A 23,929-nucleotide genomic window follows, 5' to 3' on the forward strand; every position below is an offset into this window, starting at 1 on the left:
CTTTGTTCCCCTCCTGACCTCAGGTTCTATTACAAGGAATCCTCATTTAGTTTGTCACTGAAGGACTTCTTTAATTTCCTCACTGCTTCCTAGTTCCTGGGTCTTTTCATTGGGTACCAAGGCAGAGGGAGAGGGTGCAGGACAGAACGGAGGCCAGGCAGTGGGACGGAGGAGAGCAGAGAGGTGTCTGGCACACAGCTCAGTGACTGAGCCGTTTGGGACAGAAATGGCAACCGGAGGTTGAGAGGTTAGGGAAAGGGAGCAATCAAAGGCGACCCTCAGGCCTCGGGTTTGGGCCCGAGTGGACTGTGGTGTTATTTCATCCCTGAGCTGAAGGATACAGGATGAGATGTTTATTCAGGGTGACACTAACAATTGCAACCTTAGACCTGTTAACCTTAAAGTTTATGAGGTTTTCAAATGTATAGAATGTTACAGTCACTGTAGAGGTAAGGAAACTTTCTAGGAACGTTAGGGTCAAATATACCCAGATTTTATTCCCAATTCTGCTGTTGTTTAAGTGTGACCCTGGACAAGTTGTTTAACTTCTCTGAGCTTCTATTTCTTTATCTCTAAGTGGAAGATACTTTTAGCACCTCCCTCACAGTGAGTGAGGGCTGTGAAAAAAAATGAGATAAACGTGTCAAAAAGCACAGTGTCTAACACATAGAAAGTGTTTAGTACATGGTAGTTATCATTATCATCATCATCATCATCATTATTCTTGTTGTTGTTGATAAATCATCAGCAATTGGTCAGTAAATGGAATTCAGTTCTCATCTTCTCCCACCACGCCAGCTCTTCCTCCCGATTTCCAAAGTTCTGTTATTGACACCAAGTCTCAGTTACCAGTCCTGGAAATCCCAAAGATTTTGGGGGTTCCCTGTCCCTCGCATCCAGCCAACCCCCAAGCCCTAGGGAACCAGAGAGTCAGCCTCTAGGAGGGTTCACACATCTGCTACCTCCTCCTCAACACCAGGGCCAGTAGCCTCGCTCAGGTCCTTCTCGTGTCTTGCCAGGCAATGGCCATAACCCATCTCTCTCCCTCTTCTCTGCTTTCCCGTTGGCCTAAAGGCAGATAAGACTTCCAGTAGCTCAGGTCAGATCTCTCATCAAAACCTCCAATGAGATTCCATAAAATGAAAACAGGCTCATCACATTCCAAGAAGAGAAAGGGGGCCAGTGTGGAGAGCATAGAGAGGAATGGGAAGGGCAGGACAGGAGAGCAGAGTTGACAAGGCACTGATCACAGAGGACCTGGAGGCCAAGGTCAGGAGCTTGGGTTTTATTCCAAATACTATGGAGTATTTTAAAGAAGTCTAACCTCATCTATGCTTTTCTTTATTGTTTAATAATTGGCTTCCATGGGAAGGGGTGGGGACAAGAATGGAAGCATGAGGGCATTAGAAGGCTACTACAGTACAGCTTAAAGGAGATGCTTATGACCGAATGGGACAGTGGAAAGTGGAGATGGAGAGACACAAGCAAATTCAGGAACTATTTAGGAAGTGGACTGGACAGGACTTGTGGGTGGATTGGGTTTGGAGGGGAGGGCATCTAGGGGGCGAGAACAGTGAAGGCTGGATCCTCTCCTTCCTCTGAATTCTAAATGGCAAGTGCTCTGGAGGGCTGGCAGTCTTCCTACTGGAGGTCCTCACTTTTGCAGCAACTACCCCAAAGGTGATTCAAAGCCAAGTTCTGTCCTGACTACATTTTCTATTGTCTGGGAAGTTGTGGGGTGGTAGGGAGAGAGAAACAAGTCACTCTGCCTGTGTAAGAGCAGCCTGTGTCAGTCCCGGGGAGGAAATCAGCTTGAACCCTCCAAAGGATGTTTACCTCCTATACAATAAGGCCAAGGTCCTCAGTGCTCCATCCAAGACTCAGCCCTTCTGGCCTTACCTAACCCTTTAGCCCCATTTCTGGCCGCTCCCTCACCTGTGCTCAGGCTACCTAGGAATATCTGTGCTTCTTAGAAGCCATCCCACTGTTTGAGCCTGGCTTGTGATACACAGTGCTTAGTCTGGAGTGCCCCTTGGCCTGGGAAATTCTGCCCGTCCTGCTGGACCCAACCCAGAATTCAATTCCTTCATGAACTCATTCTTTTCTGACCCTCTACATATCCCCAGTCCCCTGTCCAGTCAGAATCAGGAGTCCCATTATAGCACCTGTGATTGTTTGCGCATCTATCTGTCTCCTCTGCTAGACAGTGAGCCCTAAGACCTCTGTTCACCTCCCCCAACTTATATTTCTGTAATGCCCATCCCAGCCCTGCCCACCTCTTACACCAGCTTGCAGTTAGGACGCTAAGCTGCTTGTTCTAACAGGACCAGAGCAGCATGGACCGGGTTGGGGTCCAGCAGCAGGCTGGCTGGAGCCCTGTGTGTTGATTGCTAGGCATCTATGCTTTGAGATGCCAGAAATCTCTGTGCCAGATATGCTCCCAGAGTCACCCAAAAGGACTCGCATCGGCCCCAAAGCACAGGGTGAGGTCTGTTCAGAGGCACAGAGTACCAGGAAAAGGCAGACTGGGTCAAAGACAGTAATCACGACAGTGGCTAAAAACAAGGAAAGGGAATTAGCCATAAGGGCAGCTCCACCCACATGAGCTGGCTGCAAGGTTGCAGGCGGAGGGCTGCAAGAGTGACCAGAGCCACCTAGCAGCTACCTGCGGTGAGTGTTCCTCAGCCCTCCCCAGAGACATCTTCCAAATCGGTGGGGAGCTGCCCCAGCTGACCACACAATTTGCAGCCCCAGGGGGCAAAAGTTATCCTAGCAAAGTTTAAAAAAGGAAACAACAAACAGAGTAAAATTGTTTAGGGTGTTTATTCAACCGCATTAATATTATTACATATTATTAGAGCTATGTAATTACCAAATAGCACAAATGCAGAAAGTCCTATCATATTAAGGAATAAAAATTATTCCCAATTTTGAAAAATTGAGAAAGGACAAAGGCAATTCATGAGAGAACTGTAAATGGCCAATAAATATGAAAATATGTTCAATCTCCTCAATAAACAAACAAAAACTGTTCTACCTGTCTTTCTGTAATCACCAGATCCTGGGCACTTGAGGTTGTGAGGAATGGGCATACACATGGCGGTGATACGGCCAATTTAACCGTGTCTCCAAAACTTGAATTTAACAGAATAGTAACTATTTCTAGAAAAATGCCCGCATTTAAATCAACAGAATTTGATTGTGTGTGTCATTCTTTAGAGGAGCAATAAAGTAGAAATTGCTTCAATGTCCAGCGATAGAGGAAAGTTAACAAAAATATTGTGCATCCATGAAATGAATGAACTATTGCTCCACCATGTAAACCACTTTTAAAGATGGACACATTCTCATAATGCAATGTGAAAAAGCAGAATATATGGTATGCAGGTGTTGTCAAATTTGTATTCACATGTTTCTGTGAATTTTTCACATTTCCAACGTTTTCTAAAGTTTACCAAATGTGCCTTGCTTTAATTATAATAAAATCGCTTTATTTTTAAAAGAGAATAATTAGGCAGCGTGAAATTCTTAATAATTAAGGGTCCTGATGCTGATGGGCCCAGGGGAAGAAAGGGCTACGGCATCAGAGCTGGAAAAGTCATCCCCCTCGTTTTATCAATGAAGAAACAAGATATCACTGCTCCTCCCTGGTCACCCCGAGTCGGTGACCGCCTCCCGTGACCACTGCTGCGTGGGGAAAGCTCCTTAACCAGAAGGAAAGAGAAAGGGGACTGTCCCCAGGTGAACAGCCTCCCCTAGGTGCTGCCATGAGCCCTGGGAGGAGGACCCGAGTCTGGCAACTCGCCCCACACCCTTGACAGCTGCCCAGATTGACCTACTCCGCTGCAGCAAATTAAGGCTGTGGCGCTGGCCCTAACCTCAAAGTTGACTTTTCCCGCCCCACTTGCGGTGCTGCTTCTCACTGCTCTCTACTGACATTTTATCACTTTTGTCGTTGTTTACAAAATAAGTAACTTAATTCCATTGTATGCATGTGAACTACCTTTGACATCGAAACGCTCTGCCATTGAAACTTTATTTCAAATAAACAAACAAAAGCTCAAAGTTATGGGGATGCTTCCTTGGATCTTGTCTAGGCAGAGAAGGGATGCTGGGAGAGCCACCTCATTTTTTTTTTTGGCTCTATTCTGAGCCTCCATCAGGCCCCTTTCTACAAAAACCTGTCTGTCGATGCCTTGGGAAGCAGAACAAAGCAGGGGAGAAGCTTCCGTGGGCTTTGAACGTTCACCTTAGAAGACTGTTGCTGGCATCTCCCGCCCCGCGCTACCTCTGCTCCTCTGGCTTCCCCAGGTCTCCAGGGCTGCGGGGTGGGGGCAGGGGAGAGCCCTTTGGCGATCAACAATACAGTAGGATTTTCACTCTGTCATACTTGCACTCACCCCCTTAGGGAAGTTATAGTCCCTATTGTCTTTCTAGTTGTCAATATAACTTAAAATTAAATTGAATTAGAAAGATAAAGTAATAATAAATCTACAGTCATTTTAAACTCATGAAAGATTTTATGAGTTTTTACTGTTAAATGTACCCAAACTACATTTGGGGACAAACTGGGACTTCACAGTCTCTGCCATGTTTTCTGAATGGCCATCCTCATTAATTTCAAAACTACTTTCCTCTTGTAAAATGGTCCCCACATTTTCCTGAAAGGGGATTCCAGGGATAATGCCATTATTGTATCTCAATTCCACGTCACCATAGTAGATATTAACAGAAAATGACAGCTTTGGGGGATCATTTGTTTCCCTAACAACACACATACACACACACACACACACGCACACACACACACGCACAAATACACAGATGCTTATTCACACGTATTTACCCACGTGTTTCTCTAGCTCCAGACACCAAGCAACACCTAGAGTCCAAAAATAGCTGGCATGATTATTTCGCATAATTCTAGAATAGGAGGAGAAATACTGAAACAACCTGGTTAATTTGGATGTCTAACCTAAGGGTGACCAGATGGCCGTATCGCCTTGATGAATTTCTTCAGGGTGTCTGTAGGGGAAGTGTGGGGCATGGGGGAAGAGCACAGTATTTGGATTCTGGTGCTCTTAGTTTTAAATGGGCAGGGCTACTTCCTCTGTGATGGAGATGTTAATAATAATCAGTTTCATGCCAACATAAAAGTGTTAAAAATAAGATTAAGAGTTAAAGAAACTGGGGCTTCCCTGGTGGCGCAGTGGTTGAGAGTCCGCCTGCCGATGCAAGGGACACGGGTTCGTGCCCCGGTCCGGGAAGATCTCACATGCCGCGGAGCAGCTGGGCCCGTGAGCCATGGCCTCTGAGCCTGCGCGTCCGGAGCCTGTGCTCCGCAAAGGGAGAGGCCACAACAGTGAGAGGCCCGCGTACCACAAAAAAAAAAAAAAAATGTTAAAGAAACTGTGGGCTAAACCTAGAACTGATAAAAATGATTATGTATAGGAAAGAGAAATGGGGCAAGGAAGGAAGCTGGACTTTGATGAATGTACCTTGTTTTATAGCTTTGACTTCAAAACAATGTAAATGTTTAATTCATGATTAAAAACAAAAGTATTAAACTTAAAAGTATCAAAACAGAGAAAACAAACTACAAGAAATGTGTCTAACCATATATGAGTTTGATGGGATAACTACACTGAGAAGAGAATTATTTCAAGTAACTTTAAAACACAATATTTTGACTCTACAACTCTATTCCGAGGATGAAAAGAATCTCAAAGAAACCTTACATAGCATTGAATGGTCTTATGATTAGTAGTAATATTGGCATTATCATTTAAATAATATTATAGCTATATTGTAGGATAAAACAAAAAAGACCAAAATTTTCATCATAAGAGGAGAAAGATACAAGTGTAAATATGAAAGTAGTATTATTCTAAAATGTTATTTTGAATATAAATATCATTATCCTTGATTTTTTTCTTGAAAGAAATATATTTCCTAGTGTTGCCCACTAAAAACGACCTAGCTACAATAAAACCTTAGTAGTATTTTTCATCCAATTCACCCATTTTAAGGTTTCTAAATACCATTTCCCACTAAAAGAAAGTGAGACTTCTTGGAGAAATGTCTGAGGCTAGATCTGAGGCAGGTGACGCTCAAGATGAGCCTGGGACATCTTACTATACCAGAAAGCAAGGAAGCTGTGGTAGACTACTGGGGTTGTGTCAAAATGACACAACAAGCTAAAAAATGGAACAATTTGAGAGTAAAAAAGAATAATCATTGCAATTGATCAAGGCACATCAAAAATAGAGACATCCATGGGTCCATAATGATACTTTTAAAAAAAAGTCATCTTTGGAAATCACTAGGCCACCAACTTATTATTCTAAAAATTGGCAAGAGAAAGACTTTAGCATTCATTCTGTCTTTCTTACCTAAACTGTATTTCAGGTTACCATGTAGTTGTTGAGGAAAGTTCTTCTTGATAAACAATTTTAGTTAATAAATGAAGAATGAATGATAGAATTAGAAAATCACCATTTATTGACCCCTAAAGAAAAGATGGGTCTAGGAATAATCATCAATATGTGCTTATAGCATTAGGTGAAAGGTTTATAGAGAAGTTTAAAAGGAATGAATGGATGGTGCTAACATCCTACAGATTACCCAAAACTACAGATCAATCTCAATATCACTGAAGTAGAACATCTAGACAGTGTGTGCCTCTTGTACTGTGCAATAAGAAGTACATAACATCACATTTATGTATACTTGCCATAAATGAATGAATGAATAAATAAATAAGAAAACAAACTTTAATTTAAGCTTCTGATCTAATTGTCAATTTACAAGAAATATTGGAAATATAGGGACATCAGAAAAAAAGTTAAATGACACCAGAAAAAAGCAATCAGTTGAAATCAAAACATGAGAAATTCTTCAAGATAAATAATCTGTTTCTTCTAAAAGTAAATGATATGAAAGAGTAGGGGAACTATTATAGACAAGAAGAAATTTAAGAGACCTATCAACCAAACATGTGGACCTTGTTTTGCAACCTGATTCAAAAAATCAACTTTAAAATCCACGTTTTTTTAGATAATTGTGGAAATGTGAATGTGAGCTAGGTGTTGCATGATATTAAAATTTTGTTAATTCTGTCACAAATAGTAATGACATTGAAGTTGTATAAGAAAAGAAAATGGGGCTTCCCTGGTGGCGCAGTGGTTGAGAGTCCGCCTGCCGATGCAGGGGACACGGGTTCATGCCCCAGTCCGGGAAGATCCCACATGCCGTGGAGCGGCTAGGCCCGTGGGCCATTGCCGCTGAGCCTGCGCGTCTGGAGCCTGTGCTCCGCAACGGGAGAGGCCACAACAATGAGAGGCCCGCATACCGCAAAAAAAAAAAAAAAGAAAGAAAAGAAAATGTCCTTCTGTCTTCGAGATACATACTCCAGTATTTATGGGTAGGAAAAAATGTGATGTCTTAGCTTTGCCTAAAATAATCCAGGAAAAACAGTTTCTGCAGGGGCAGGGGGCAGTGGGCAGTGGAGGGGAGTAGATGAAACAATATTGACAAAATGTTTTTTAAAAATCTGAGTGCTGGGTAATTAGGGGCTTATTACCCTATTCTAACTCATTTTATGCAGATTTGAAATTTTCCATAATAAAAACAAAACAAAATAATGAATATATTAGGTTAGCATGTGAATGTTCTTTGTAAAGTGTGAAGTTCTATGTGCGTGAGGAACATTATTGCTGAGGCAAATAGAAAGCTGATGGCTGGTCCTGAGCTGATCCCTGAGGGCCAAAGAGCAGCAGTAAGACTCAGCACAGGAGCCAACATTGGTAAGGATGCCAAGAAGCAGGCCCTCTACACCATGGTGGGAGAATAGCTTAGTGCCAAATGCAGCAATTCCCCTTCCACAGGTTCATCTAAGGTTTATCCCATGGTTACATCACATAGTGTATCTTCCCTGCCTAAATGACAAACTCAACCCCATCACTTTCTATCTCATTACCTTGTTTTATTGTCGCCATATTGATTATCACTATTTGTGAGTATCTTATTTGTGGTCTGTTTGTTTATTTTAAATCTTTCACCCCCCTCTTCAACGATTATCATGGGGGGCAGGAACTTACCCCCATTCTGAATCCTCAGCACCTAGTACATTGCTAGGCAGAGTTAGGATGCTTAATATTTGTTGAATGAATAAATTGTGTGCATTACAGCGTATTTAATTATAGCAACAAACTGGAGGTAAGATAATGCCCAGCAATAAGGAGTTGGTTAAATAAATGAGGGACTATCCGTAAAATGAAAAATTATTCTGGTATAAAAAGTATGCTATGGATGAGTGTTCATTCTCATGAAAAAAATGCTGTAATATATTATTGGGTGAAAAGTTCAAATGGAAAAATAGCATTCACAGTCTGAATACATTTTGTTAAAAGAAAAAAAGCTTGCATAGATAATGATCTGGGGAAATACACAACCAGATGTAGAAATGATTATCTGTGGATGATAGAATTATAAGTTATTTTGTTTATTTATACTTGTTTTTTTACAATGAAAAGAATTATTAAATAATAAGAAAAAAGTTACATTACTGAAAATTTAATACAAATATTATCGAACAAATTAAAATTTTCAAATGAAATAAACTATCTTGTGAGGTAGTGAGTTAACACATTATTTCTAATATGTTTAAGCATTAACCAGGTTACTGTAGAGGGACTTTTTTCTGCATTGAATGAGTGATTCTATTACACGGTCTCTATTAATCTTTTCAAATGTTAAAAATATTGTGAATTTTGGGCTATTAACCCTTAAGTTTAAAGAAAAACATACTTTTAACTAGCCAGGTAATACAGTAATAAGTTCTACTTTATTATTGATAGTGATTTAGTTACGGAATGGATATAATGTCAAAAATGAGCCCAGGCTCTGTATGTTTCTGGCCTGGGTGGAGTTCAGGGTTAATGTGCTGCTTTATATTAAGAATGAAGCACACTTTGATGTAATTTTCTGATTAATACAAAGCACAAAGCAAGGAGAAAATTATAGAGCTCATCGTGTCAACAATCAATCAACAGTTGTTTTTGAGCAACTTCTATATACAAATCATAGCGCTAAGCAGGCAGGGAAACACCAAGACATGTAAGATACAACCTCTGTCCTCAAGAAGCCTAGAATCTAGTACTTGTATAAGAAATCTGCCTTGCTTAGTAATGGAATGAGAATCAACAATTGGTCCTTGAGGTTTGGCTCCTTTGAGTTTCTCTTGAAACAAGTACTATCCGTCCCTCCACAACAGTCCCCAGAGCAAACCTGGCCCTAAGAAGAGCAGAAATTCTTTACCTTGATTTCTTTTAACACAGCTGAGACAAGCTGGAACTTTCAAAAAACCAACTACCGGTTCTGGCAATATTTCTTATCACCATCTCAAATGTTAGGTAAAATAGTATAAATATTATTTTAACATGTATCTATGCTTGCAAGCAAGTAGAAAAAAAATTCTCAAGTCTCATAATTCAAGGGAGAATTTAAAACCAAACCAGAATAGGAAACCCATAGGTGGATATGGAAGCTGCCTAAGGGCAAAGAGATTCATTTTCTAGGAGTTTGAGATCTAAGGTCATGAAAAGAAAGAGACATTGCTGGGAGAAAAAAAAAAAAAAAGGACATCCTCAGTAAAAAAAGGTTGACGAGATAAAAGGATACCACAGACACAGGGAAGCTTGTCCACCTTAGCCTGGGATTACAGTTATAATTTATAACCACAGGCCAGTGCCTCATGTTGGTTTGCCGTTCTTCCAAAATATACTACACATGTGGTCTGAGAATCCCTAATTTAAGTAATTAAAATAAAAATTGGTCCCAGGCAGGTGACCTGGATTTTTTGACAGAAACCAACCCAAAATTAATCTAGAAGGACTTGTCTTCAAAAAGTTACAAAAGATGCTCACAAATAAAGTCCCACTGAAGATGAACTCATGGTGGATTGTTTTCTTGTGTGCTTTGTAATTTTGAATTATGAGTTCACCTTCAGTGAAAGTTAATATACTCTGTAAACAGTAGAATGAGACTGCCAAAAAATTTCAAATTAAAGAAATATCTGATAACTGTTATAAAAATAAATGTTTTGGGACTTCCCTGCTGGTTCAGTGGTTAAGAATCCACCTGCCAATGCAGAGGATGCAGGTTCGAACCCTGGTCTGGGAAGATCTCACATGCCACGGAGCAACTAAGCCCGCAAACCACAACTACTGAGCCTGTGTGCCACAATTACTGAAGCTCGCACACCTAGATCCCATGCTCCGCAACAGGAGAAGCCACTGCAATGAGAAGCCTGTGCACTGCAACGGAGAGTAGCCCCCACTTACTGCAACTAGAGAAAGCCCGTGCACAGCAACGGGCGCCCAATGCAGCCAAAAATTTAAAAAAAATAATTATAAAAATAATTATAAAATAAATGTTTCAATTTATTTAAAACAATAATCAATTTAAAATGTAAGAAAACATGTAGACACCATGAAAAAGAACTAAAAGAACTATAAGAAATTATATATATAGTTAATGACATTTAAAAATCAATGAATGGAAGAAAAAGGAGCCCTCCTACACTGTTGGTGGGAATGTAAATTGGTGCAGCCATTATGGAAAACAGTATGGGAGTTCCTTAAAAAAATAAAAATAGAGTTGCCATATGATCCAGCAATCCCACTCCTGGGCATATCCAGAGAAAACTCTAATTCAAAAAGATGCATGCGTCTCAATATTCATAGCAGCACTATTTACAATAGCCAAGACATGGAAGCAACTTAAAAGTCCACTGACAGATGAAGGGATAAAGAACATGTGATATACACACACACACACACACACACACACACACACACACACAAAATGGAATATTACTCAGCCATAAAAAATGAAATAATGCCATCTGCAGCAACATGGATGGACCTAGAGATTATCATACTAAGCGAAGTAAGTCAGACAGAGAAATACCACATGATATCACTTACATGTGGAATCTAAAATATGATACAAATGAACTTATTCACAAAACAGAAACAGACTCACAGACATAGAAAAAAAATTTATGTTTACCAAAGGGGGAAGGGGGTGGGGAGGGATAAATTAGGATTTGGAGGATTTGGGGATTAGCAGATACAAACTACTATATATAAATTAGGTAAACAAAAAGGTCCTACTGGATAGCACAGGGAACTGTATTCAGTATCTTGTAATAAACCAAAATGGAAAATAATATGAAAAAGAATATATATATATATATACACATATATATGTGTATGTGTATATATTTAACTGAATTACTTTGCTGTACACCAAAAACTAACACAACATTCTAAATCAAATATACTCCGATTTCAAAAAATTAAAAGTAATTTTTCGAAATTAGTGATTATATTTGGCTAAGAATAAAAGATAAAAAGAAGAGATGGTGGCTTAACAAGTTACAATTTTCTCACCTAAAATTAGTTTTGTTTCTCACATAAAATTCTGCAGTGTGGCCACCCAGCCCTGGCATTGCGGTTCCACAGCCATCTGGGACTGATTCATCTTCTACCTTTCTGTTTACAACTCATAGGGGGTGACACTTGTTATTTTGGTTCAATATGTAGTTCCAGCCATCAATACACAATCCAAACAGGGAGAGGAAGGAAGGGATAAAGTAGGAAAGGGGCAAAGGGTGTGGATCTATCCTTTAAAAAGAATCCTGAAAATACTTCCACTGTTCCTATTGCCCAGAACTGAGTCACATGGCCATGCATAGCCGCAAGAGAGTCTGGGATATTTATTCTGGACAACCATGAAACTGAATCTGAATCTAAAATATGATACAATTAATTAGGAGTTTAATTAATGTGGAAGGAAGGGAATATAGATATTGGAGTAAATTAACAGGTGGCAAATGATATATTAAAAAGAGCTGAAAAGAGAAATCATGAATGGGAAGATATGTTGAAATAATTTCAATACAGTGTTTTCTGGAATAGAGAATATAAATGTCCTACATGTTTCTAATAAGACTTCCATAAAAGAAAGAATGAGTGAGGGGAAATATTTGAAGAGTTGTTGCCCTAACATTTTCAAGAACTAATGAAAGTCATGAATCCTCAGAAACACAAATCTCAAGGGAAAGTTATAAAACGTGCCAGAGAAATGAAAGAGGTTACCTCCAAAATATAAAAATTTGGCCGACAGCACCCTTCTCAAGAATTAGTGTCAAAAAACAGTGGGAAAATATCTTGCAAGTGAACCAAGACAATATTTGCCAAGCTGGAATTCTATATCCAGATAAAATATCATTTAAGGATGAGGAACAAATTAAAATATTTTAGATAAAGATGGATTTTGACAATCATAGATAGTAGTTAAATGAACTAGCAAAGTAGTTACTTCAGGAAGGAGGAAATGGAATCCAGAAAGAAGGAATGACCTGACATAGCAATTGGGAGGGGTGGTGGTGAAAATGGGGATAAAAATAAACAAGCATTGACAGTATAAAATACTAGAAGTGATGATGGCTAACTTGAGGGTGTTAAGATGAAGCTATAATATTGGCCAACAATAAAATGTAAGGCAGGAAGAGAACAATTAGGGTTACTGTGCTCTAGAGTGTGTCAGTGTAAAGAGCTGTCTAGCAGATATGATATCGAATTCTGACCCCACTACAGCTAGTTGTTTCCATGTTATCCCTTGTAGGCTTGGATTAAGATTTCCAACTCTAGCCCACTTTGGCCCCAATGACAGGTGTCTTTCCTGAATCCTTTACTTCCAAACTCCCTGCCCATTTTTTTTGTTGAGGATTAAAAGACAATAGTGGTAGGGATAAAAAGAAAAGGGCAAAAGGGAGACCAACCTGGGGCGGAAGAAGCCACACAGCTTGGTGACCGGTCAGATACAAAAGCAAGGAAAAGGGAAGATTCAGAGATTTCACTACAGTTTTCAATGTGGATGGTGACAGAGACCGCACCTTGTGAAACAGAAAAATGTGAAGGAAAAAAAAGAACCTCATTTGAGAGGTAGTTATGTTTAGTATGAGATGTGACTGAGATATCCAAATGCAACTATTCCATAAGAATCAGAGGCTTTCAATCTATAATTTGCAGGAAATATCATAGCTGGAGATGGCGATTTGGGAAACATTCATGTAAGGGAATCACCCAGATTGTGTCTTTCTGTCTGAAATCCTAACCAAGAACCTAGCACATATTAGTCCCTCAATAAGATTGTGAAGAAAGAGTGAATGAATGAGATTTCTCTATAGAACGTTGAATCGTTACGGGCTGAAACTTAGGTATGATACACAGATTTAGAGGTGGAGCTAGGAGAGAGAACAGAAGAGAGGAAATTATTAAAAAGCCCAAAGCACAGAAACACTGAGGGGAAGTGCAGTGTCACAAAGGGAGAGGCAGAAGCTGATCAACGGTGGACAGTGGTGCACAGAGAGCTAAGATCCTGGGAACTGAGGAAAGACCATTGGAAGCAGAGCTTGAGTGATGACTTGGCAACCCTGGAGTGAGGTCATCTAGCATAATGGTTGGTTGGTGGGACAAGCATTATTCAGCTGGATTAAGAAAGATTTAATAAAAGATAAAACAATGAATGGCACTTTCAAAACTGGGATAAGACACTAAGAAAAGAAAAGATAGATGGACATGATAGCTGGAGATAAAGTTAATGCCCTCATTTTGTAAGCAAAGATAACTTTAGTATGATTGAAAACAAGGGAGAGAGACCTAATGAGCCCCCAAATATGGTTCACTAGGCCTCCAGGATAAAGTTCCAGGAGCTTTGGGTAGTTGCAAAAGGCCCTGCCTTATCTATTCCCTGATCAGCTGTATAATCTCACCTGCCCTGGCTTCCTTGAGCTCCAGTCATGCAAAATTGGGCTACAAAACGTGTACTCACCTTGCCAGCCTTTGCATTTAAGGCTGTTTTTCTTTTCATTACATCTTTATTGGAGTATAATTGCTTCACAGTGCTGCGTTAGTTTCTGTTGCACAACAAAGTGACTCAGCCATATGTTTATATATATCCCCATATCCCCTCTCTCTTGAGTCTCCCTCCCACCCTCTATTCCACCCTCTAGGTCGTCGCAAAGCACTGAGTTGATCTCCCTGTGCTATGCTGCTGCTTCCTACTAGCTATCTATTTTACATTTGGTAGTGTATATATGTCAAGGCTACTCTCACTTCGTCCCAGCTTCCCCCTCCCCGCCCTGTGTCCTCAAGTCCATTCTCTATGTCTACCTCTTTATTCCTGCCCTGCCAGTAGGCTCATCCGTAGCATTTTTTGTTTTTTAGATTTCATATATATGTGTTAGAATACAGTATTTGTTTTTCTGTTTCTGTCTTATTTCACTCTGTATGAGGTACTCTAGGTCCATCCACCTCACTACAAATAACTCAATTTTGTTTCTTTTTATGGCTGAGTAATATTCCATTGTATACATGTGCCACATCTTCTTTATCCATTCATCTGTCGATGGACATTTAGGTTGCTTCCATGTCCTGCCTACTGTAAATAGTGCTGCAATGAACATTGGGGTACATGTCTCGTTTTGAATTATGGTTTTTTCAGGGTATATGCCCAGTAGTGGGATTGCTGGGTCATATGGTAGCTCTGTTTTTAGTTTTTTAAGGAACCTCCACACTGTTCTTCATAGTGGCTGTATCAATAAGTGGTGCTGAGTTTGGTTGCATTTTCACCCGTACATAGGCGCGGACCGGCGTGTCCTTGGGATTAGAGAGCGGGACGTTTGGCTTGTGAGCGGGAACGGCTTAGTCGTACACGGAGAAAGAACGATTTAAAAATGTGTGATATTGAGAAGGGCAAGAAGATTTTTGTTCAGAAGTGTGCCCAGTGCCATACTGTGGAAAAGGGAGGCAAGCACAAGACTGGGCCAAATCTCCATGGTCTGTTGGGGCGAAAGACAGGTCAGGCTGTCGGATTCTCTTACACAGATGCCAACAAGAACAAAGGCATCACCTGGGGAGAGGAGACACTGATGGAGTATTTGGAGAATCCCAAGAAGTACATCCCTGGAACAAAAATGATCTTCGCTGGCATTAAGAAGAAGTCAGAAAGGGCAGACTTGATAGCTTATCTCAAAAAAGCTACTAATGAGTAATAGTTGGCCACTGCCTTATTTATTATGAAACAGCTGTCTCATGACTTTTTATGTGTACCATATTTAAATTGATCTCATACACTAGAATTCAGGTCATGAATAGCTGATGTAATATTTCTGTCCTGATTTAAATAAGATTGGCTTGTGGCTAAATGAATATGGTCAGCTTTTTGAATTTTGATAGTAATTCTGGTTCAGCAAGTACTGTCAGTGTTTTCCCCTTCTAAAGACATGATTAAACTTGAATAAGGAATGTTAAACTTTTCAGGGATATGGTGAATGCCTTCTCAAACCCTATAGGAGATTGGTTTTATATTTAGATTTCTATAACTGGTTATATTAATATATTTAAATATTGAGAAGCTCCCTTCACTGTCTCATAGACCAGCAAGATTCACCTGTGTTTCAAGTTGTGTTCATTCACCTGTTAAGGCAAGGGCTGAAGATACACTGACAATGTCCACTTTATCTTTTTGGTCTTAAATATGCCAATTTAATTAAAATTCTCCATCTAAAATATTGCGTTTTACTTAATGAAGGGCATTTTAGTGTGGTTTATGTATAGCATCAGATAAAGAATATTTAGTACTTCTCACATTTTAGAGATGATCTTTAAGATCAGATGTTTTTAAAATTCACTGTGACATGATAGGTTGGCAAACTTGCTTGTGAATTCTTTACAAAGTCAGACTAAGTTATAATTCAGGATTGTCTTTTAAACAGGTATTCAGAAACACAACTGTAGAACTACTGTAGGTGTGTGATTGGTAATGATGCTTTTGCCAACTCAGAAGGGTTAAGGTAGAGGAGCTCTATCATTAGCACAGATTTGTAAATTATCTGATCATAAGGCTTAAGAATTAAAAACAAAGTCACAGATTAAAAAAAAAATAATAAGTGGTGCTGGGAAAACTGGGCAGCTATATGTAAAAGAATGAAATTAGAACACTACCTAACACCATACACAAAAATAAATTCCAAATGGATTAAAGACCTAAATGTAAGACCAGACACTATAAAACTCTTAGAGGAGAACATAGGAAAAACACTCTTGTTTGACCCACCTCCTAGAGTAATGAAAATAAAAACAAAAATAAACAAATGGGACCTAATTAAACCTAAAGGCTGTTTACTTTAGCTTAAACATTTTTTCCTGTCTTCTCAGCCTGGCCAACTCCTATGCATCCTTCAGGACTAAGTTTAAACTATAGGTTTTGCCAAGCCTTCAGCAGCATGAGCGGTCCCCTCTCTGTGGTGCTGACTTCAAGCATTTAACCGTATTGTGACATTTGACTCTCTCTCTCACTGAATTATTAGAGAAGAGTTACTTGCTTGTATCAGACAGTACGTAGAGTATAGTAAGTACACAAGTACGTAGGGCATAGTAAGTGATCAATAAGATTTTCATGAATGAAAGATTGAGGTTATGAACAGAAAATCACCGGACTGGGGGTGGGGGGCATAAAGGGAGAGGGTTGATTCCTGACTTTCAGGTACAGGCAATCACATTTCATACCCATAGAAAAATAGCCTTCAAGCACTGCAAACTAAGTTTCCAAGCATGCAGAGCTGATACAGCTACTTTATTGGCAATAGATCTTATACATTCTTAAGAACAAGATACATCATTAAATGAGATACATTGGGAGCGGTAGCTCTTGCTCTGATGCAATGTCTACAAGAGAAGAGAACATACTTGCTTTTCTAGGGTGGACTATCATATATCCTGAGTCAAACTGACGTATTTCAGATTTATCAGGGCCAAATCATTCTGATCTTCTGCAGCGTCATTAGAGAGGATGTTTTCCTCACTCTATGAATGCCAGTTTTCCTGTTCAACAAGTTCCACTGAGTTAAGATGAAACTGCTGGGGCTTTCCTGGTGGCGCACTGGTTAAGAATCTGCCTGCCAATGCAGGGGACACGGGTTCGAGCCCTGATCCAGGAAGATCCCACATGCCGCAGAGCAACTAAGCCTCTGCACCACAACTACTGAGCCTGCCCTCTAGAGCCCGCGAGCCACAACTACTGAGCCCTCGCACCTACAGCCCGTGCTCCACAACAAGAGAACCCACTGCAATGAGAAGCCTGCGCACCAAAACGAAGAGTAGCCCCCACTCGCCACAACTAGAGAAAGCCCGCGCGCAGCAGCAAAGACCCAACGCAGTCAAAAATAAATTTAAAAAAAAAATTTTAAAAGATGAAACTTCTATCCCTCCTGATGGAATCTCTTATTATAACTGTTCAATGATTTAAAGAGTACAAGATAGATCATGCAACAGGAAGAAAGATCTTGTGTAATTAACTTGATTTGGATGAGATCCTTTAGCTTCTGCAATTCTGCACTCTCCTGGTTCTCCTCCACCTGGATTTCTAGAATCTAAGACCCAAAATTAGTCTTATGAATTGTCTGAGTAATTTCTCTGATTTCATCTTTGCCCTCTCCCCTTGGGACTCAGCTTCCTCTCTAAATGCTCGATTTCCCCCTCAGCTCAACTCTTGACTTTCTGTTTGCCCATTCATCCATTTGTTCATGCATTCACTCAACACATATTGACTGAGTGCCTTCTGTGAACCAGTCTCTGTTCTTTACACTGAGGTTGCTGCAATGAACAAGACAGACAGACCAGGTCTGTCCTCTCAGTAACTTTCAATGAAGAGGTGGAACCACATTCATTCCCAAGGAATTGACTGTCATCTCTGGATGACTAATTTCTATGTGTTTATATCAATTTTCAGAGATCCTATGTCTGGAGTTCCAGCCCCACATCCTGCCTCATGGTCATGTGTTGCTAGCACCTCAAACTCAACGTGTCCTGGACCAAACTTACTCCTCCTCCCCACATCTCTTTTCTCCTGACTTCTCTGTTTTGTCAGTGGTATCATCATTTCCCAATCACCAGTCACAAAGCCTCAGAGAACCCTAGCTGCTTCCTCTTCTGCAGTCCCAATACATCGCCCAGTTCTGTCTATTCTTCTTCCTTCTGGACAAATGCTTTTGACATTCGTCTTTTCCTTTCCTTGCCCACTGCCGTGTACTGCGTTCAGATCCTCACTTCAAGCCTGGGCCATTGCACCTTCTCACAGTGATATACCATATTTTCTCAGTTCACTTCCCCCTCCAGAGCATCCTAGTTACCACTGCCTAATTAATCTTAGGGTCATGTCAGAGAGTACTGTAGGTGTTCATGTAGACCAACTCCTATTTTCCTAAAGTACTTCTTTCAAAACCATTTTCCTACCGTCACTTGCCACAAATATATACAGTTTCAATGCTGTGATTTGGCAATCAAAACCATCTGTGATCTGGCCACATCTCTCCTCTCTAAGGATGTGTCCTCGTGGTGTTTCTACACCACAACCTCCACCTTGGATGTCCTTTCTCCTTTCTCTGTTCAAGCTTAAAACTACCCGCCTTCTTCACCCCAAAAAAGCAATCAGAGCTCAGTGTTCAGATCATTGGTTTTGGAGTCAGACATATACAGTTCAAAATCCTGTTCTGACAATTACAAGCTGTACAACCTTGGGATGGCTACCTATTATAATAATATCTTAGTTTTTCTTATCCCAAATATGTGAGAAAAAAAACTAGCTTGTGGGAGAGTTGGGAGGATTAAGTGAAGTAATGCCCGGTTCATAGTATCTGATTAATCTTACCATCAAATCTGTATGCCAAGCAACTGGAATTCCAAGCTACTTCCTAGTAGTAAAAGTTTCTAATGGGGCCATCATAACCGTGTACTCCCCTTAAACATCGTAGCCTCAAGCTGCCAGCAAGGTAAGAACCCCATAATCGTACGCTTTCCTGCTCTGTGCAATGATTCCCACCTTTTCTGCTCAAATAGTTCTTCCTCCGGGAAGCCTTCCCTGGTCCCTATCTAAAATCTCCATACACCTTCGGTTCATGTCTGTATCTCTCTCTTCTTTATTTCATCACAGCACTTTTCATTATGTGAAATAATATGACTGCTCACTTTCTTGTCTGCCTCTGTCCCAGAAGGTGAGGTCCATGCAGGCAGGGTCTTGGTCTCATTCTTCATCCTGTCCCAGCACTGCCAACGGCGTCTGACGGGGTTGAGTAAATGCATAAACAAATGAATCTCTGCCTCCCGAAGTGTCTCCATCCTTCAGACCCAGATCCCTCCTCCGTGAAATCTCATGAATAACCCAGTCCACAGTAACTTGCCCTCATTTGAAGTCCTGTAACAAATCCTCATCTAAATTCATTTGAACCCCCGTAGTGCTTATCTATGTTGTGTTTTGTTTTTGATGTTTCTTGTATTTGTATGTATCAGTATGTGACATTATTTCTTGTATGTGATGTTATCATTCATATCTTATATGATTATTTACCATGTTTCTCAACTCAGACTATAAGCTCCTTGAGGTAAAGACATACTTTTGTGCATCTCCTAGAATTGTTTAGGTCAATACTTTACACATGATGTGTTAATTAACATCCATTTACTTATTAACTGCTAATATGTACCTGGCATAGTTCTAGATGCTAGGAATGCAATGATAAATAAGGGATAAATAAACGCTGTCCCTAAATAATTAATTGGGTGACATTATTCAATTATCTCAGTGTACAGATTAAGAAGAGGGAGCTCTTCAGATGTAGAAAACAAACTTACAGTTACCAAGGGGTAAGCAGGGAGGAAGGATAAATTGGGAGATTGGTACTGACCTATACCCACTACTATATATAAAACAGATAACTAATAAGAACCTACTGTATAGCACAGGGAACTCTACTCGATAGTCTATAATGGCCTATATGGAAAAATAATCTTAAAAAGAGTGGATATATGTATGACTCAATCACTTTGCTGTACAGCAGAAACAAACACATCATTGTAAATCATTATACTCCAATAAAAATTTTTAAAAAAAGAAGAGATGACTCTTGGCTTTCTTGGAAAGCATTAGAAAGCCTAGTCCAATCAGAGACTGCCACTTCTTGGCTGGATAACCTCAGGTGAATCATGTAAACTCTCAGAGCCTCTCCTAATCTGTTAAACAGAAAAAAGAGACAATAATACTGTCTTACGGATTGTGAAGGAGATATGTGAAAACACCTTATAAACTGCTAAGTTCTATATAAATATCAGTTGCTATTCTTATTACTATAATGACATAATTTAAGAAGGAACTGGAGCCATCCTGAATAAAATACATTCAACAGTGCTGTCACTGAGGGAAAGCCTGTGCCACATATACAGCTTTACCTGCTGCTAGAAGTCAGAGAAGGCTATGGGGCCATGAACAGAGAGCTCTAGCCCATCCAAAGTAGCTTTCCAGGTGTCTGTAATAAAACTATTCTTAGAATGCCCAAACCTTTCTCATCAAAGTCCCCCTGTGTGTCCTGCTAGGGGTCACATACTTGAGCCTGGCCATACCACCATCTCACAGTCAGCCATTTAATCTATATCTTTGTGCCTTGTGTGCAAGGGCATATACTGCTATTCGGATTCACGTGTCTCTCAGTGGTGAGTCACCATCTTTCCTTCCCAAAACTCATACCTCACCTCCCTGATTAAGGGTCACTCCCTCCACCCTGAGGTTGGCTTTCCAATCTGTCTGTTCTGAGTCAGGCGGCTCTCCCTACCCGCCTCACCCCTCCACCAAGTCCCAGGGCTTTTTGCCTCAACACACGTCACTGGCATTGGGAGAGGCAGCTCTATGGGTGATGTCATCTGTTTGTAAACAGTTTCCACAAATCACCTCTCACTGGAAATTACAGAATCCCAGAGATGGAAATAAGGGCCCCTCTCATTCAGAGCAGGACTGCCTTTCAGAGCCTCCATGACAGGGGGCATTTGGTCTCAAGTATAAACATCCTGGATGAAATCAATGAAGCATTTCTGACCCTGCCTCAGAGCAAATACCTTTTGTTGGGTGGTTGCCCTGACAGGGCTTACCAGTCATTGGGTCACTGATGCAGCAGCAGCCAAGAAGCCAGGTTTCAATTTTCTAAGAGCCTGGGTGTGTCTGCAGAGGTCTGAGTGTCCCCTTCCCTGGGTGATGGTGATTTCTAAGATAGGAGAATATGACAGCTTGAGACTGAGAACATGGACTTTGGAGTCAGACAGATCCCAGTTCAACTCTCATCTCCCTCACTCACCATCTAGGGACCTAGAACATTCGCTAGCTGTGCGACTTTGGCCAAGTCACTGAAACTCTCTTAGCCCCACTTTCATTACATATAAAAAAAAATAGGGAAATTCCTGTCTATGTATGGAGATTATTTTGAGGACTAAAGGAGATAATATATGTAAAGTGCCTAAACCTGTGCCCAACCCAGCATGAGAACAGAGTAAATGCCCAATAAGTGGTAGCTATTGTCACTATTATTATCACTGTTACTATTGCCTCTTCCCTTGGGAACCCAGCAGGCACCACTGCAGAGGACATTGTTCTGCTTCCTCTTCCTGAAACGAGTGGATAAGATCTACACCTGCAGGCTGAGGTTTCCGAGCTACTCAGGATGACCCCACCACAATCACCACCTCTGGAGAATGACATTCCCATAATTCTGAGCATGACACTTCTCACCCTGCAGAGTCCTGGAAACCCATGTCTCCCAGTCAGACCTCAGCTGCATGAATGAGGCCTGGAGGGGGAGGTTCTCAGTCTCCCGGCATGCTCAACTGGCAAAGTTCCCTTACCCAGCAAGCAAAGCAGTGGGCTGGTGCTCTTCTGTGGCAAAAGTTAAGTCTCAGCTCACCTGATTCCAAAGCCCTTAAGAGTTGCAAATCCAAACCTTTGCCATGCAGCTGCCTGGGCCTGATGGGTAGGAGAGTGAGCACCTCAGTGGCAAGGCTCTGGAAGTCTTCCAGGGACCAAGCTGAGCAGTTAGGAGCATAAGCCCTGGCTTTTTCCATCATGTGCCAGCTGAATGACTTTGAGCAAGCTCCTTAACCTCAGTTTCTCTTCTGTAAAATGGGTATAATAGCACCTACCTCACTGAATCGTTGTGAGACGATGCATGTCCCATAAAGCCTTCAGAACACTGTCTGGCTCCATTATGTGAGTTCTGCTATCACGATTAAGTACCAGAAAGCCACTCTTGTTCAGGCTTTCCAGGGAAATTTTTAGTTTCCCACCTTTTACAAATGTGCCAAGCCAGAGCTGAGTGAGAAAATGGAGTAACAGAACATGATAATAAATACACAGATGAAAGAACAAATAGGAAAGGGAGTGTTCTCAGGAGGTAGAAGTTTTATTAAGACATGTCTTCAAAAGACAATAAAATCAGTAGGCATTTATTGAGCACCTACATATGCAAGTCCCTGCAGACAGTAAAGTCCAGTGTCCCACCCACAGCTTTCAGGTTCCTAAGGAGTAAAAGCACAAGGGGGGTCGGGGGTGGGGGTGGCGGGGTCAGGGAGTTTTGTGGGGCTGAGTACAGGGTGGGTGTCTGAACACCTAAGAGCAGTTATCTTTAAGGGGGCAAGCTCTGAGGCCCTGTCCCGCAGGGGAGCACGGTATTGAGGGGTGCAGGCACGGGGTGGGAGCAGCTCTCGCTCAGGTGTGGGGCAGCCGTGGCCTCAGCATCCGCCGCAGCAGTCGGAGCTCGAGGACCGGGACCTCTGGCTGCTGTCCGTGCAGCAGCAGCAGCAGCAGCGGCTGCCCAGCAGGCGGCGCCTCAGGGGAAGGCAGCAGCAGCCGACGGAGCTGCAGCCGCAGCAGCCCGAGTCCCTGCAGCAGCCCGAGCCGCAGCAGGAGGAGGTGTCGGGCGCCGGGGTGGGACACGGACCCTTCGTGTCCTGCGAAGACCCCTTGGAAAAGTCTTTGCCGGTCTGCTGGGAGGACATCGTCACAGAGAACCTGGAAGAAAAGAAGCTTTTCACATGGGAGCACTGTTTCTTTCCAACACAGGGCTTTTGAGATTTGACTTTGTGAGCACGTGAGCCCGGCATAATGCAAGGAAGGAAAACACACACACACACAAAACACACACACACACACACAAGAAAGAGGGGAAGCAAAGGAACAAACCCCAAACAAGTGTTCCAGTGAGTGAGTTCCACTGAGTTAAACCTGCATAGAGTGGCAAACAGTCTATGCAAAGAATCAATGGTTTTCCATTTTTCCTGACTAGAGTAAGGACCACCCAAGTTCACCACAGTGGAAAAGAAAGAGGATATTGTGGTAATTTTTCTGTCTGATCCAGTCCAAAATCTCCTGGCTCTTTTCCCCTCCCCCATTTCACTGTGGCCATAAACCTTCAAATGGTATTCGCCTATCATTAGCATTGCATCAACACTAGCTCAGTTAGAAAATACCAAAATCACACATATGTCCGTCTGTCCTAACGACCCAGATCTAAAGAATCCACGAACACCAGAAGCATGTCTTGGTCATTCTTTCCTGCTTATGCCTCTCACTCCCCATGACCATAAGGAAAAATAGAGTGGTGCAGAGGATGGTAATACATCCCAGGTCAGGAAGTCAAAGACCTGGATTCCAGTCACATCTCTGCTACAGACTTGCTGTGTCACCTTGCAGAGTCACCCCCCCCCCAACCCCCAATCTGACTTCCATGTCCTCATAACACCTGGAGAGGTCAGCTCACTTGAAGCTTAAGGCACTCTCCAGGGCCCTCTTTCTGTATCTACCTGCTGGCTGTGTTCTGCCTTCTCCTCCCCTCTGCCTTCAATTCTTCCCATACTCCTCCCCCAGGTTCCACTTGGAGACTTACTAGACCCTGGTTCCACTGGAAGACTCACTCAGCTTTCTAACTGGAATGCACCACCTGCTAGGCAATGGACTGAGGAGTGTCCAGCCAGAGAACCTTTTA

The 23,929-nt window shown here is 41.5% G+C and overlaps 1 protein-coding gene and 1 long non-coding RNA gene across 3 annotated transcripts; one reads left to right on the forward strand and one right to left on the reverse strand.

The window, feature by feature from the left end:
* Positions 1–807: 807 nt before the first annotated feature.
* On the reverse strand, positions 808–23,929 carry LOC117312714 (uncharacterized). 2 transcript variants are annotated; one of them, XR_004527199.2, is made up of 4 exons: positions 23,831–23,929; positions 21,048–22,956; positions 19,098–19,188; positions 808–822 (listed from the first exon to the last, which is right to left on the reverse strand). It is a non-coding gene; the product is annotated as an uncharacterized lncRNA (long non-coding RNA). The 2 variants fall into 2 exon arrangements; XR_012333073.1 differs by having other exon boundaries at positions 19,098–22,956.
* Positions 14,724–15,641, forward strand: LOC101325461 (cytochrome c-like). Its single transcript, XM_033859026.2, has one exon. It carries the CDS (start codon positions 14,807–14,809, stop codon positions 15,122–15,124), a length of 318 nt encoding a protein of 105 aa, XP_033714917.1. The 5' UTR covers positions 14,724–14,806; the 3' UTR covers positions 15,125–15,641.

Source organism: Tursiops truncatus, chromosome 1, assembly GCF_011762595.2.
Source record: "Tursiops truncatus isolate mTurTru1 chromosome 1, mTurTru1.mat.Y, whole genome shotgun sequence".
Taxonomy (NCBI): domain Eukaryota; kingdom Metazoa; phylum Chordata; class Mammalia; order Artiodactyla; family Delphinidae; genus Tursiops; species Tursiops truncatus.